We start from the raw sequence: 14,994 nt of genomic DNA on the forward strand, positions 1-14,994 counted from the left end.
GCACCATTTGTTTCACAAGAGCGCTGGGCGTGGGAAATCTCGGAGGTGTAATGAGTTTGAGTGTGTGTGAACTGTTGCTGTGTCCTAAGAACAATCACCAAGGTAGAATGACTTGTGGGAAGAGGTGTTTCCTGGACACTGAGCGGCCCCTGACTCAGGGGTACTGTGTTCCAACTCAGAAGATTGGGAGGGAAGCCACAGGCTTGGGCTTCCCTACATGCAGGGAGCCCTGTCATGGAGTGTGTCCTCTGAGGAAACGCTGCAAACCTTGTTCACAGAGTTCTTTCACTAACAGTGCCTTCTACTGAGATGGGGGGCTCCATAGCAGGGGTGATCCTGCACCCATGAGGCGATACTCAGTTGCTGTGGGATGTCTTTCTGTAGGCTGTGAATATGTGTTGCTCTGATTGCTTGACAAATAAAGCTGCATTGGCCTATGGCAGGGCAGGATGGAGCCAGACAGGAAAATCCAAGAGAGATCGTGAAAGGAGAAAGGAGAGTAAAGGGAGGCGCCAAACTGCTGTCCAAGGAGCAACAGGTAATGGATTCAGTTAAAGCCACAGAACATGTGGGGATACATAGATTAAGAGTTATGGGTTGAGTTAAGTTGTAAGAGCTAGCTAGCAAGACGCTTGGGCCAATAGGCCATAGAATTTGCAATTAATATTAAACTTTGGAGTTATTATTTTATAAGCGGCTGCGGGACCACAGGGCCGGGTGGGACAGGAGAAACTTCCGGCTACGCTCAGTCTCATAAGCCACACTGCCAACTGAGAGCCAGAGAACTACCTGCCCTACTGTGAGGGAAAGATACACAGTGCCACTTTTCTGCCTGTTTTCTGTCCCTTTTTCTGCTGTGTGAACAGGCCAGTCGATGCCTCCTTGGATCTGTGGTTCTGAATCTCTAGTTAAAACTAAAGAGGATTGTTGGTGGCTAGTTATGGGGAAATCCTAGATTTGGGGTGGGGGGTGGGGGATCTCTTACTTGATAACAACTCTGAATGTCATGTCATGGCTTTTGAAGGTTCATGGCCTCAAATTCTCGAAGCTCTAAGGATGGGCCTAGCAATGAATGCCTGCTCAAAATTTGCCTGCTTTTTTCTCTCCATAAGGCCATGTGTCCTTCAACAAAGAGGTAAACAGAAAGACAAAAGAATTGAATAAACTGAAATTATTCTTCTAGGAACAGCTCCTCATGGGCGCTAATAAAAACAGAGGATCACCCCCAAATGGAAAATTTAATTTGATGACTGATATCTGAGATGAAAGAGAGAGAATTTTAATCCTTGTTGTTGCTACTGCTCAAGATATGAGAAGTTTCTTGGCATGTCACACTACAATAGTCTTTTTGTAAAATTAACCAAAAGCTAATGTTTTCTTTTTATTATTATTTTTCAGTGTTGGGTTGGAATTCCGGCTTTGTATATCCTGGGATTCCATTTACCCACAATCCTTAACTCCACAAAATAAGTATTTTTAAAGTTTAATTCATACCTTACATACTATTTAATATTTCCCAAAGGACATTTGAAACTTAATACTGGATTTGGATATTGGTCTAGATGGGTTCTTCTATAGTTAAAAAAATAGGAACAAGTTACAAAATTTTTTTTTGTACAACTATTTAGGACACGAGAATCTTAATTTTTTTTTCTGAAATAGGTCTCATTATGTAGCCTTGCCTGGCCAAGAACTAACTACATAAACTAGGCTGGCCTGAACTCAAAGAGCTCTGCCTTGGCTCCTGAGTGCTGATATTAAAGGTATGTGTTCATTTTCTCAAATAATTATGGATTATAATAGATTTCAAGACAATAATTTATATTGCTTTAGGGTGATGTTTTAATCTCCAGAGCTTATTCTTTGGGATATGATAAAATAACTTTAAAACTCTGAAATTACTTTTAAATGAGTGTAGCACTGCACTTTGATGAAACCAATTTCTTTGTGGACTATAATTAGGCATGCAAATGCCATTGATCTCATAATTTAATGGTTTCCTTACACGTTTTCAGGAAATCTTTGTAACTTTTGATGTTTAAAATAAGTTTTCACATATATTCAAAGAGGACTCTTAATCCATGAAAGCACTACATTTGAAAGAGTAGCCATTTTGAAAGCTCAACCATAGACTTAACATAAATTCTCCTGAACTCCAAGCCATACACACTAGCCCAACTCCTTTAAGACATGATATCAGTCCCTTGAAACCTGTGAAAGAAAGCATCCATAGAAAATCAAACTTTATATAGCACAATGTTCTAATAAATAGAGAAGAACTTTGCAAATACCAAATGTATTTTTTCTTAGTGTAAATGTCACACTGTTCTTAGTTGTTAATATTAAGAGAATAACATGGACCAGGACTTATCACAAGAAGTTTTTCATTAAGGGAAATGATGAACGCATTTACTCAGTGAAGAAAAAACTGTTATTTTAAGAAGCTTATTCTGTCAAATTTGGAAATGTAATGCTGAATATGACAAAGAGATATACTATTAAATACAAACAGTATCACTTCTTTCTGGCATCTCTTTTTAAGTGTTTAGAACAAAATGCTTCATCAGCTACTCTGAGAGGGTAATTGGTCATGGTGGTGGCTGGATATACCCACAATGCATTGTATTTATGTATGAAATGGCAAAAATAAAACAAAATAAAATTCTTTCTTATCTTTTTTTAAAATTTCTTTTTGAGACAGGGTTTCTCTGTGTAACAGCCCTGGATGTCCTGGAACTCACTCTGTAGACCAGGCTAGCCTCCAACTCACAAAGATCCACCTGCCTCTGCCTCCTGAGTACTGGGATGAAAGGCGTGCGCTGCCACCACCACCTGGCAAAAAATAGTTTAAGCTTTCTGTAGTGGTAAGTTGTTAAACTAGTTAGTTAACAGAAATAGGGTTTATATTTTTAAATTTGAACACTGTATTCAACACCAGAGAGATTTTTAAAAATTGCATGAAAGCTTTACTTCTTTTACTGCAAGGCAATACTAAAAATAAGCACATTTGGAAAAAGGAGCCAAGAGAATGCCACATCCAAAGGCAGGCTGAGTTTCTGCAGAGGAGCTGCGGCTTCCTCTCTTCCTTCTTCCAGAATCATTCTACCCATTGTGCTCTTTGCATCTGTCATATGAATCTTGAAAAGCCTCAAGCCAGTACCCTGGCCAGAAGTGCGGAAAGGCCAACTGAAATAGCATGTGAAAAAAATCACAGGCCCCTGATCACCAGGGAGTACATGGAGACACAGATCAGTGAAAAAAAGCCACAATGCACATTTTGATCATGTCCTGCATGTGTGGACATCCAGCTTATGACATGCTAGACATGTCATTATAGCACGGACGGTTAATGAAAACAAAGACAAAAAAATCTCCCTAAGGAGAAAAAGAACCGGAAAACACGAGTCTGCAGGTAAGCACAAGAAACAGAGCTTTACATCACTGGTTAAGGGTGACAAATGGCAGTCCCAGGCAAAACTCACCATGAAGTAGCACCGAGGTACATAGTACTCAGGATATTTTGGCCCAACTACGTACACATTTAAAAGGAGATGTTTCAAGAGAAACTTGCCTAACTTTGTAAAGTACACATAACTTTCACTTCACTGAACATGCACTCAACTTTCTTTTGCCTGTCTGAAGAGAGGTAATGGCATTGCTACACACAAAAAAAGTGTATGTGTGTGATACTGAATCATTAGTTCTATGGAGAGAAGAGCTCATATTTCTCCAGTTGAAAAAATAAATGGTACAAATGAATAAGAGTGAGGAAGTAGGATCAGAGATTAAACTATTAGGAAGCAATGTCTTCTATATAGAGAAGACAGTAAATGCTTGTTAATCACAAGAGAACTGGACAAGCTTTGGTTATCACTGTGAGTCTAAACTGTATGAGGAATCATGGTGATGGATTAGTCACCAGGCCATTTCTTATTGTTTCTGAAAGAGGTCTCCTTCCTAACAGGTACCTGTAGTGGTGGGTATATGAAAAGAGGAACCTCATCAAATTGGTTCTCTCTCTCTCTCTCTCTCTCTCTCTCTCTCTCTCTCTCTCTCTCTCTCTCTCTCTCTCACACACACACACACACACACACACACACACACACAGAGAGAGAGAGAGAGAGAGAGAGAGAGAGAGAGAGAGAGAGAGAGAGAGAGAGAGAAAAGTGCATATGTGTATATTTTAATTTGGGCAATAATGCCAGATAGAGAAGTTTGCTGTATTTTCTTTTAGATCTCAGCTTTAAGGAAACGTCTTCATAAGCCTGGCATACATGGAAAACTACCTTTCTTTTTCCTCCCTCATATTTTTTTGTTTTGTGTTTTGGTCTTACACTGGCACATTGTAATGACCTAAGACACCCTACCTCATCAATTCCTACACCACTCCAATTAGAGCCTTCTGCCCAGTCTAGTTTTCCTGAGACCTAGCCTTTTCCCTATGAAATTGCCCTAAATGAAGTGTTCTCATTATTCTCTGTGTCTTCTGACTACAAATAATTCCACTCAGGACTATCAAATCAGAGAGAAACAGAGATGCGAAAATCTCTTTCAGGAAAAGACCAGCTCTCTCCCAGTCCATCTAGCAGTAAGTCATACACGTACAGATAAGCCAGAAGAGTCGAACCAGGACCAATACAGAGAGGGAGGCACAGGGAAGAAGGGAAAAGGAAAGGACTTCGGGGATGTAAAGTAACTCCTTAGAATATCTCCTCACTTCTGTGGTCTGAACTTGTTTGAGGTGGTAGGCCTGCATACTTCCAACAGCCATGGGCTCTAGGTTCACAAAAATTAAACGTCTCTCTATTTCACTTCATCTGTAAAAACAACATGTCTCAATTACCTAATAAATGCCTCAGGAAAAGTCCATCATTTTCTACACTGATGGTACACAGTGAGCAATACAGCAGAGTAATTAACATTAGCACATGCTTGCAATATAAAAAGTCTAGGTTTTCTTTGGGGGCGCATTGTAGGGGTGAAGGGAGGATATGGGGGGACTGGGAGATGAGCGGAATTAGGGTGTATCATGCGAAATTCCCAAAGAATCAATAAAGAAATTACGTTTTAAAAAAAAGAAAAAAAATAGCAAGCTGTAGAAACTCGGGCATGAACATGAACTTTACTTGGTCTGTGGTTCTTTATAGTAGAGCGTATAGCACAATGAAGATGTAGAGCCATGCTCTTGGGACTTGATGACAAATCGCTTTTATTAACCAGTGTTTTGGAAAAGACAGACGCTGGGTAGAAGGAGTAAAAAGGGGGAAGGCCCTGGAAAGAAGAATGTTAGCAAACTAAACCCAACAACAGTGGTTCTGAAACAGATTTTCCCTGAGACCAACAAGCTTGCTATAGGGAGGGAAAAAAAAGACTAGAAGTTTCTAGGAATCAATAAGATAAACTATCAAATACATATTTATAGCCAAGGCTTTTGGCTCTTGAGAAATTCAATAGCGCTGTCTTCAGCAGGCTCGGTGACAGTCCTCAGGTCTTTCCAATGGGACGGTGTCGTTAACCATTTCCAAATCAGCCTCGGACTGCTTTTGGCTATGATTCATCCTCTTCTTTTGTGGAAGATCTTGACAATTTCTGTGCCCTCGGCCTTTCCCGATATTAAGGGAGCAGCTGTCTTTGGAAAACTCAACATATCTCCTAACCTATGCACAATACTAAAACAAGCCCATGGCTGAATCTTGACCCATCAACACTGTGTGCCCATGTGGAGGACTGGTAACGACAGTTCATGAAACTGAATCGTAAATAATGGTTGCTTATTTTATAATTGCCCCTTTAACAAATCTGGTCTTCTTTTTTTTTTTTTTTTATTCCTCTTGTAACACAGAAGGTACACTTGTAAAGAATTTTTCTGACTAGAGGTTAATTCAGCAAACTTGTGTTAGACACACAGACCAATTTTGCTTCATATTTACATTTTGAAAGCTTAATGATCCCTTTATGGTCTCAACAGTACCTCCAGGAACTAGGGCTCATTTTTCATACTTAAGTACACATCTCATTTCCTGATCAACAGGTTTCAGGGTAAGCGACATCCTGAATGATCACCAGTGTCTACCAGAGAGAGAAAGGGCAAAGAACAGCTGGATTCCTTCCCAGCTGTGACTTAGGAGCTTGTTTTAGTTTTCCTAAGTTGCTTCCCTAACTATTTTAAAAAGACAGTGGTGAGCACTGTGCACGTCGGGACTCGACCGACACTAACAGCCATTTGGGTGGAATGTGGGTCTTGAGTCTAGCTGGAACCACCATGCTATGAGATGGAGTAATTGTGATGCACGAGGGCCAGAGAGAAGCTTAGGAGATCCCCTGGGGTGGGGGGGGTGGCAAGATCCACACCAAACAGGGAAGCTCCTTCCTGAGCATGCTCATTTACCATTAGCTTATATACATCGAGACACATCAATGTCCCAAAGGGAACAATGTCCAACTCTACAAATCCATGACTGAAAGCTGCTGCATGGTGTGCTGGGAGCCAGCAAACTTCTGCTTCCCTTTTGACAGCCAAGAATGTTTTCTACGTCGTCTGGGCTGAAAGTGAAGCTCAGAGGTAGAATTCCATGATTTTAGAATACAGAAGAGTATTGCTGCTTCCTGGCCTGAACATGTAACTCCTCCTGGAACAAGCAAACACTGAAAGCATTCTTTTCCAGGAATGGAAGGAAAACTCCACCAGGCAGAGTGACGCTCAGCTCTGAAAAGACAATGTTTCCAGAAGCTAAGGCACATGCCAGACATTCAAGGAGCCAGGTTTTCTGCTGGCCACAGTTTGGAATGTGCTGGAAGGCACATGGGACTCTAGAAGAGCACAGAAGGGAAAGAAGGACCCTTCCAGTGAGTTACAGAATGCAGTTCTCAGGGCTTGTGAGTCAGACAGAATCGGATCAATAAACATTTTTATAAATCTCACACTTGGCTTCTTCAACAGAAAATGCTTTGCAATTATTCTTGGGGGAAAAACAAAACCAGACTGAGAAAGACTGTGCCTGGGTGCAGAGGAGTGGGAGTCTGGTACTACTGCTCTCATATGTAAAGCCTCAGGCCAACCAAACCCAAGCAGGCACAGTCCTAAGACCCACGGCATGAGGAGCAAGGATGGCCGGTTGCCCAGCGTGGTTCCCACTAAGCAATCCAGCAGAAACTCCCCCACGGTCTTCAGAGAAGTGACCAGAGAGTCTCTCTGATGGTACTCAGATCTAGTCAAGTATATCCCCCCTCCCCGCCCCCCATCAGCGGGAAAGCAGCTGCCAGCTGCTGGTACCAGAGGTAATACTCACCTCTGCGATCTTCAGCACGGCACTCCCATTCAGGTCAAACGTTGGGGTGTAGGTGATGCACAGTAAAACCTAGACCCCACAAGAAGTGAAGGGAGAAGGGAGAGATAGGGTTAAAATACAGAAATATGTTCATGTGGTGGTTTGAAAAAAAAATGGCCCCCATAGGTTCATATATTTGCATGCTTAGTCCCCAGTGGATGAACTGTTTGGAAGAATTAGTGAGTACGTCCTGGTTGGAGGAAGTGTGTCACTGGGGCTGGGCTTTGAGGTTTCAAAAGCCCACATCAGGCCCTGGTACATTCTCTCCTCCTCCTTCTCTCCCTCTTCTCCTCTCCCATTCCTCTCCTCTCCTCTCCCTCTCCCACCCACCTCCTCTCTTCCTGCTGCCTGTGGATCAGGATGAAGGCTCTCAGCTACAACATTGCCCACACCTTCTCCATCTTCTGTCCCTAGACTGAAATGTCACTGTGATTGTCTAGTCTTACCCCTTCCCAAAGCCACATGGCATCAGACATTCTTTTATACTACTTTCTTCTCTCCTGTAACTGTCCCCATGATGGTCTATGGCATCTTCTTACTTTCTGGTCTCGGATTCCCTTTCTTCCCTAAGATGTAGAGTGAAATGGTTGATGACAGTCACGAAATCTTTAAGACTCATTAAATATTCTTCTTTCGGCCGGGTGGTGGTGGCGGCGCACGCCTTTAATGCCAGCACTTGGGAGGCAGAGCCAGGTGGATCTCTGTGAGTTCGAGGCCAGCCTGGGCTACCAAGTGAGTTCTAGGAAAGGCGCAAAGCTACACAGAGAAACCCTGTCTCGAAAAACGAAAAAAAAAAATTCTTTCTACTAACAGAGCTATTAGGGAACTGGTCAATAAGAGCCTCTGGTGTTTAAGAATCACTTCTATCTTTGTAGGTAGGAATTCAGTCTCCCACCTCTCTGTGACTTCTGACTTTTCTTGCTGGAGAAGAACAGATAGGAAAGAGCTGGGGCCTTCTGCCTGACCCCAAACCTAACAGCTGCACTCATCTGCAGTGTGGCCTGTCAGACACAACCTCTGGGGATGTCTTTCATCTGGTTCCATTCATGAAAGAACATAGAAGCCCAAACATATATATACCTAATACAGGATATGTACTTAAGCAGCTCACCGAAAACCAATTTCTCAGCCTTTCGGTCTGAGTTGCAGGCTAAACCAGCCCCAGGAGGTTGGCCTCTCCTTCAGAGAGAGCAAACTGTGTAACTAAGGAAAGAGTAGATTTTTTTTTTTTTTTTGGCCAAGTTATGTCACCAGATTAGACAAGTTACTTATGGATTTTCTCCCCAGTTTTTCTATCCACACAGTGGCTTTATACCGAGTTGACTCCAGATAAAAAGTGGTTCTATGTCATTGTGACCAAAAAAAAGGGAATGTGGGAGCAACTCTCCTTTGACCCCGTGGGATGTGGGTCATCTTTTGAAGCTGGGCTTGGCAGGCAAGGAAAAGTATGGACAACAGGGTCATCTCAGAACTTGCTTGGAGGGAGTTCTAGCTTCTGGGCCTCCATAATACACAAGCTTGGTGTGTTGCCTGAAGCCTTTGTCCCAGGCTTTTCCTACATGCCTCCTGCGAGGCTCCTTTCATGGACGTCCTCTAGGTCTCATCTTCCAGGCTGAAGCTTGAGGGACTTGAGTGTCAGCACTTTGGAGATCCCATTCCCTCTACTGCCCTCCTTCCCACGGCCTCTGTCACACCTGAACCCACACCCGCCTCATCAGTTACTGGCTTACTTCTGTATTTATACTCTCCCTGTAGGCTTGACTGTTCATTGTGTACTCAAGACACTTCAGCCTTCTTGCTTTAATATTTTGCCACATGGCACAACCTCCTTTACTTCTCTTTTTATATACCATGTCTGGCAAGGGGAAGGAAAATTAAGAAGATGGCGGCTGGAGGTGGCAGTGATGGTTTTTGGTCTCTTGGTCCAGCTGGACTTGTGGGTTTGAGAATATTGGCAATAAAGACCAGCGACTGGTAACACTTTATGAGATGCTGAAGGCAAATATTTGTCTGAACTGGTTAACTATTAACATTACTTACAGGGCTGCTAATCAGTTTTTCTGCTTTCTAGCTCCCCACGTATTCATTTGAGGTGTTAAAAAAGTAGATTTAGAAAGAATTTCAAATCTGACCCAGTTCGCAAGAGCAAGAGCTTCATTTAGGCAGCAGAGCTGAGAATTAGGCATCTATGGGGAGGCAGCAAGGGCTATAAATTGGCAGTATTCAATGAAGAAGTCTCTGGGGAGAGACAGAGAAAACTCATTTCCACACAAGACAGGAAATCTTGGCACGAGGGAAGCCTAGCATGCTCGGGGAGAGGCCTCCAGCCAGGGCAGACAGAAAACCGGGGATCTTCTACCCAAGCCCTGCCCTTGGCAAGGCTGGAGAAGACAGCTTTGCACACCAGTCAGTGTCTAGCTACCAGTATCCAGAGACTTCCTGACCTACCTGGAAAAAGAAAAACCAACCAACAGCAAACAATGAAAGGAAGGCAGGCACATTAATAAGGCCGTTCACTGTGTGGAAAACACACTGGGCCTGAACTGCGGAGCTGGTGGTATCCATGGCCTCCCATGACTCACAAGATAAAGGGCATGGTATCTGGCTAGGCTGATGTGGCAAGGAGCAAAAAAAAAAAAAAAAAAAAATGATAAATGGAGTGACTATACTGCCCTACCCCCGGTGCTCAGCAAATACTAATCCATCAGCTCACAACACAGACGGGGTGTAGGAAACACAGGGTAATAGCAAATTAATTTAGTGTCTGGCTCTCTCCGGATAATGAGCAGGCAAAAGTGTGCGTTAACACTCTGCGCACGTCGGCTCCAAGGAAAACAAGAGTACCTAAATATTGAGGGCAATGCCATTAGAAACGCGTCCTTCCCAGGGGTAGGATCGCATATTGACTAAATCAGCACAACAGCAAGAGTCTGAGGGACAGGCAGCATCAAGCCATCGAACTGGCTGGAACTGCCGCAGTAAATGAGCTAAGATGGAAACAGAGAAAACAGGGCAAAGCCTTCCATGGAGAGAGAAAGAACATCACCATGCCTACTAAAAATGCCAAGTCTCTTTAAAAAATATAGTAACTGAATAGCTGATACGTGTAAGAAGTAACTCCTCATCAAAAAGGTATCTAGAAACCTGGGTTAAAAAAATGATAGAGTGGAAAAGAGAAATTTGGGCTGAGGAGAGATCTCAGTTGTAAAGTGTATGAGGGATGAGTTTGGTCCACAGAACCCATGTAAGAGCATTGAGTGTGGTGGCAGGCACATATCATCTCAGTGGTGGGGAGGCGGAGACAGGCAAATCCATGAGGTTCACTGACCAGCCAACTAGTTCACCTGATAAGTTTCAGCCCAGTGAGAAGTTGTCCTCTGGTCTCCACACTCATGGACACACATGTGCACTCACACCTACACACATATATGAACACCCACCCACCCCTATATGCACATGTGTTAGGGGGATAAAGCTGATTTATTATAATTGAGCACAAGCATGTATGTTGTTATTGTTCTGTTTTTTAAGATAACATCAAGTTGGGAGGGAGTGTGTTGGAGGAGCTGGAGGAAGTAGAGGGTGGTGTGATCATAGTTCATGGTATAGAGGCATGAAATTCTCAACAACTTGAAGAGGGAATCTGGAAACATGGTCACATCAGGATTAGAGGGGAGGCCGTGACTCAATAAGGAGGGGTCTATGAAAAGACAGTATGCTCTTGAGTGGGAATATCCCGGACCCCTCCTCTCCAAAAGGGCATGCCACAACTGGAGTTCTCCATCAGCCATGCCCTGCCTTGTGACCGTGATCACAAGAGTAGGGGCTGTGAGTGCTATGAAGTTCAGGATTGACACACTGTCTGACTCTGCTTATGCCCTTTGGGCCTTTGTCTTTAAAATTCCCATCCCCACAATGATATTCAGATGAATGACTACATTAAAGAAATGTTTAATTAAAAAAATAATAATAGTGCAAGGGCTGGGATGTAGCTCTGTAGCAGAGCACATGCTTAGCATGAGAGAGGTACTGGGTTCCATCCCTAGCACCACCAAAAAAGGGTAAGTAAAGAAAGGGAGGGAGGGAGGAAGGTAAGGGAGGTTATGAGGAAGATATCAGGAAGGAAGGAAGGAAGGAAGGAAGGAAGGAAGGAAGGAAGGAAGGAAGGAAGGAAGGAAGGAAGGAAGGAAGGAAGGAAAGGGGGTTACTTGTCCCAGATTCCTTCCTCACAAAGTTAAAGTTTCATTTGATGGAAGTCATAGCAACTATTGCAATACAAACCATTTGTGTTATTTGAAATAAAAAAAAGTGAGTTGGAAAAATAAGATGACTTGCTTTAAAGGCAAAAATCTGTTGAAGTTCGCAATCTACTGTTTTTCACTAAGTCCTTATCATTCTATCGACCCTGACTTCTTCCTTCCTGCCCTTCCTTTCATGCCCATATTCTGTTCTGGACATTGTTTATTAGGGTTCTAGTAGCCTCAGAGTCACAAGTGTAAAGCAAGCATAATCTGTGCTATCCACAGCTTTTCCATCTCCCGGAGAAACTGAGGCCTGTGGAACAACAGTACGTGGGGCTGACTGATGAGCACCATGGCAACCGGAAGGCATGGAAAGACGGTCAAGGCTAGAAGCCAGAGTGAGTGGAGAAGACCGGTTTGGAAGACGAGATGCACGTCAACAAAGCACTGATGTGGAGAGAAAGGGAAACCGAGCAGAGGACGTTGCGAGCCAAGCCACAGAAGTGGAAAGGTGGAAGGCATAAAAGACGCTGCAAAGGTGATTGGAACATTATTGCATGTCAACTCAAATGTCCCACACAAAGTATTTCCCCCACATTATCTTTAGGCCAATAAAGAAGGATTAAAACTAGATGTGCTGGAACAAAACGAAACTTGGAGCAATAAAGATGGCACAATATACAGATAGGGTTATAGACAGATCCCACTCTTATCAGTGGTAATGAACTGACTCAAACCCATTTTAGGAAGGGATTAGGGAACTCCTAGTGGCTGCCCTTGTCTGGAAGCTGGGTATCATCCTACCACTGTGTCCCCCTCCCCAATTTTTACTGTTCTAGTCACTCCAGCTGAAATCTCTCAACTCCACATTCCCAACATGTCCTGAGCAGTTTATTAGATACTGATAATGTATCATACTTTGCAGAACAGAGATAAGTTTTGTAAAATGCTTAATGTAAAACCTGACTGCTGCAGCTATAATGATCCCAGAAAGGAAGAAAATTCAGACGTCGGATTTGTATTGACTTTCTTCAGGGCGGTTTACATACACTGCTTTAATCAATGCCCCCCTTCAGTACCCCTCCCCACTTGACCAACGACCCTTTTAGTAGTGAGATCTCCCTTTATGGTGGCCATCTTTGCTGCAGTACTTGCTGTGGGTCCTGGCCCATGCTCAGTATCTTCTCTGTGTTAGGAGGGATCAGCCCCACAGAGTCTCAGTGGGACTTAGTCATTATTATAATGTGGATGGACAGGACCATTAGGGGGCCTGATGGTACACAAGAAAACTGTCCTGAAAATCTCACTGTGATTGGCTAGAGGCAGTTTATAATCTCCATATAAGATATACAGATATAAATATATCTTACACACACACTTCATATATAAACATACATATATATGCATATATATATACACATGTATGTATGCACACACACACACATATATATATGTATACACACACACACACACACACACACAAAAAAAAAAAAAAAAAAAAAAAACACCTTAAATGGAAAATCTGAAATGCTTCCAAGTCAGAAACTTAGTGCTGAACTCAAAATAGTTTTGAATTTTAGAGCATTCCAGAGTTTGGATTTTTGAAGTAAGGAGTCTCAGCTGGTAAAGCCTACACACATATTCCAAAAACCTGAAAAATTCAGATAGCTAAAACACTTTTGGTCTAAGCATTTTAGATTAAGTGGTCTTTACTCTGTAATACTGCAATTCCAGTTGTTCAGGTTGGGCAAATAAGATGTGGTAAGCCCCCACTAAGGATGCCCAGAACCCTGGCAAGAAATACCTCACTCTGTACAAAGAAATCACCGCTATAGCCCATAGTATTCTCCATGAGACATCCCTCCACTCAGCTCCTCCTGAATTGTTCACTAGTGTACAGTCACTGTTGTACAACAGTGTACACAGTAGTGCACAGGATAGTGTAAAGACTCTGTCCTTTACATTTTATCGCCAGTGCATATGGTGACTTGTTATGATGTATGAGCTGAAGAAGCCACTCTGCTAGGATTCCAAATGAATCCTCCACCACACCATTGCCAGGAAAGGATACCCATATGTGAAGAAATGCCTCTTGAAGTCAGAGGTCAGCGACCCTATATCCACTGGACATCTACTTGTGTGTGACATTGTTTAGGCTCCCATTCATTCATTCATTTATTCATTCATTCATTCAACCATGAAACAAATACTGGCTGAGGTGGCCTAGGGGTCAGATTCAGGACTAGGTGCTGGGCATACACCAGCGAACAAAAAGACACGATCCCTACTCCCCCAGAGCTAACATCTGGTATGAAGATGCTCATAAAATAAATCATTTCAATAAGCTGTGGAGAACATTTGCCTGGGGAAACACACCATGCTCTGTAGAGGGTTATTCAGGCCTCCTACATGATTCTCAAGTTGTAAAGCTCTGACTCTAAATTTAATGTTGGTAACATACATAATTGATTAATTAAATTCAGGGGAGACAGAAATGGTACTACCTAAAAAGGTACTAAGAGGTGAGCTAATTTAAGGGAGCCAGTATGATCCCATGGCTCCTGAGGGACATGTGGAAACATTGAAGATATAACTATTAAAAATATTTAATAATATAACTATTAAAAATATTTTTTTGCACAGGTATTTCTTGAAGGAACAATAGTCTAATTTTTCAAACTATGAAGTGTAATTTATAAATCAAGCTAAGAAGCTAAGTTAGTTACTGAGAAAGTTAATGCAGCCTAAGGAAGGCCACTCACTCATCTCTCCTCTGTGGAGGAAGTCCCAAAGCCCAGCACATCTCAGAACCCCACTCTGGCTATGCATTTTGGCATCTCATGTACACTGGTCTGAGTTTTCACAATAAACAAAAAAAAAAATCAATACAGAATTCTTTCTCTTAAACATTTCAGATCATCTTTTACTTTAAGTTGGCAACAATAAAAACAGAAAATTCAGTGACGTTCCTTAGCCATGTAGGAGACAGCCTTTCCCATGTGGTCCACACACAAGCAACAAAGCAGCCTCCATCTTCTGGGGACCGGGAAATGGTAACATTGCCTTTAGAGGAAAGGCATCTCAAATAAGCATCTAGAACTTCAGAGAACATTTCTTTTTTTTTTTTTTTTTGAGCTTAAAATGTAGATGCCAAAGATAACTTTACCTATTTCTATCACAGTTGCTCAACCTCAGTACTGCAGACAATGTGGGCTGAGTAATTCCTAGAGGGAAGGATCCTGTGCATTGTAGGTACCTCACAGCATCCTGGGTGTCTTTCCAACAGATGACAGTGGCACCTCCTTCCTCATTAACTGTAATAACCAAACTGTCTCCTAGACATGTCCAATGTTTCCTTGGAGACACAACTGCCCGAGATGAGGACCGCTGTTTTTTGGATTATTCATACCGACATCATGTGAATA

The 14,994-nt window shown here is 42.6% G+C and overlaps 1 protein-coding gene across 1 annotated transcript in view; it reads right to left on the bottom strand.

The window, feature by feature from the left end:
• The window catches only part of Arfgef3 (ARFGEF family member 3), a 164,761-nt gene that overhangs the window by 81,883 nt on the left and 67,884 nt on the right, over positions 1 to 14,994 (bottom strand). The window contains exon 6 of the mRNA XM_052751124.1: positions 7,290 to 7,358. Within this exon, the coding sequence (XP_052607084.1) occupies positions 7,290 to 7,358 (69 nt within the window). The remainder of the gene's footprint in view (positions 1 to 7,289; positions 7,359 to 14,994) is intronic.

The sequence above is a fragment of the Peromyscus californicus genome, unplaced genomic scaffold (genome assembly GCF_007827085.1).
Source record: "Peromyscus californicus insignis strain IS unplaced genomic scaffold, ASM782708v3 Scaffold_22__1_contigs__length_63687245, whole genome shotgun sequence".
Taxonomy (NCBI): domain Eukaryota; kingdom Metazoa; phylum Chordata; class Mammalia; order Rodentia; family Cricetidae; genus Peromyscus; species Peromyscus californicus.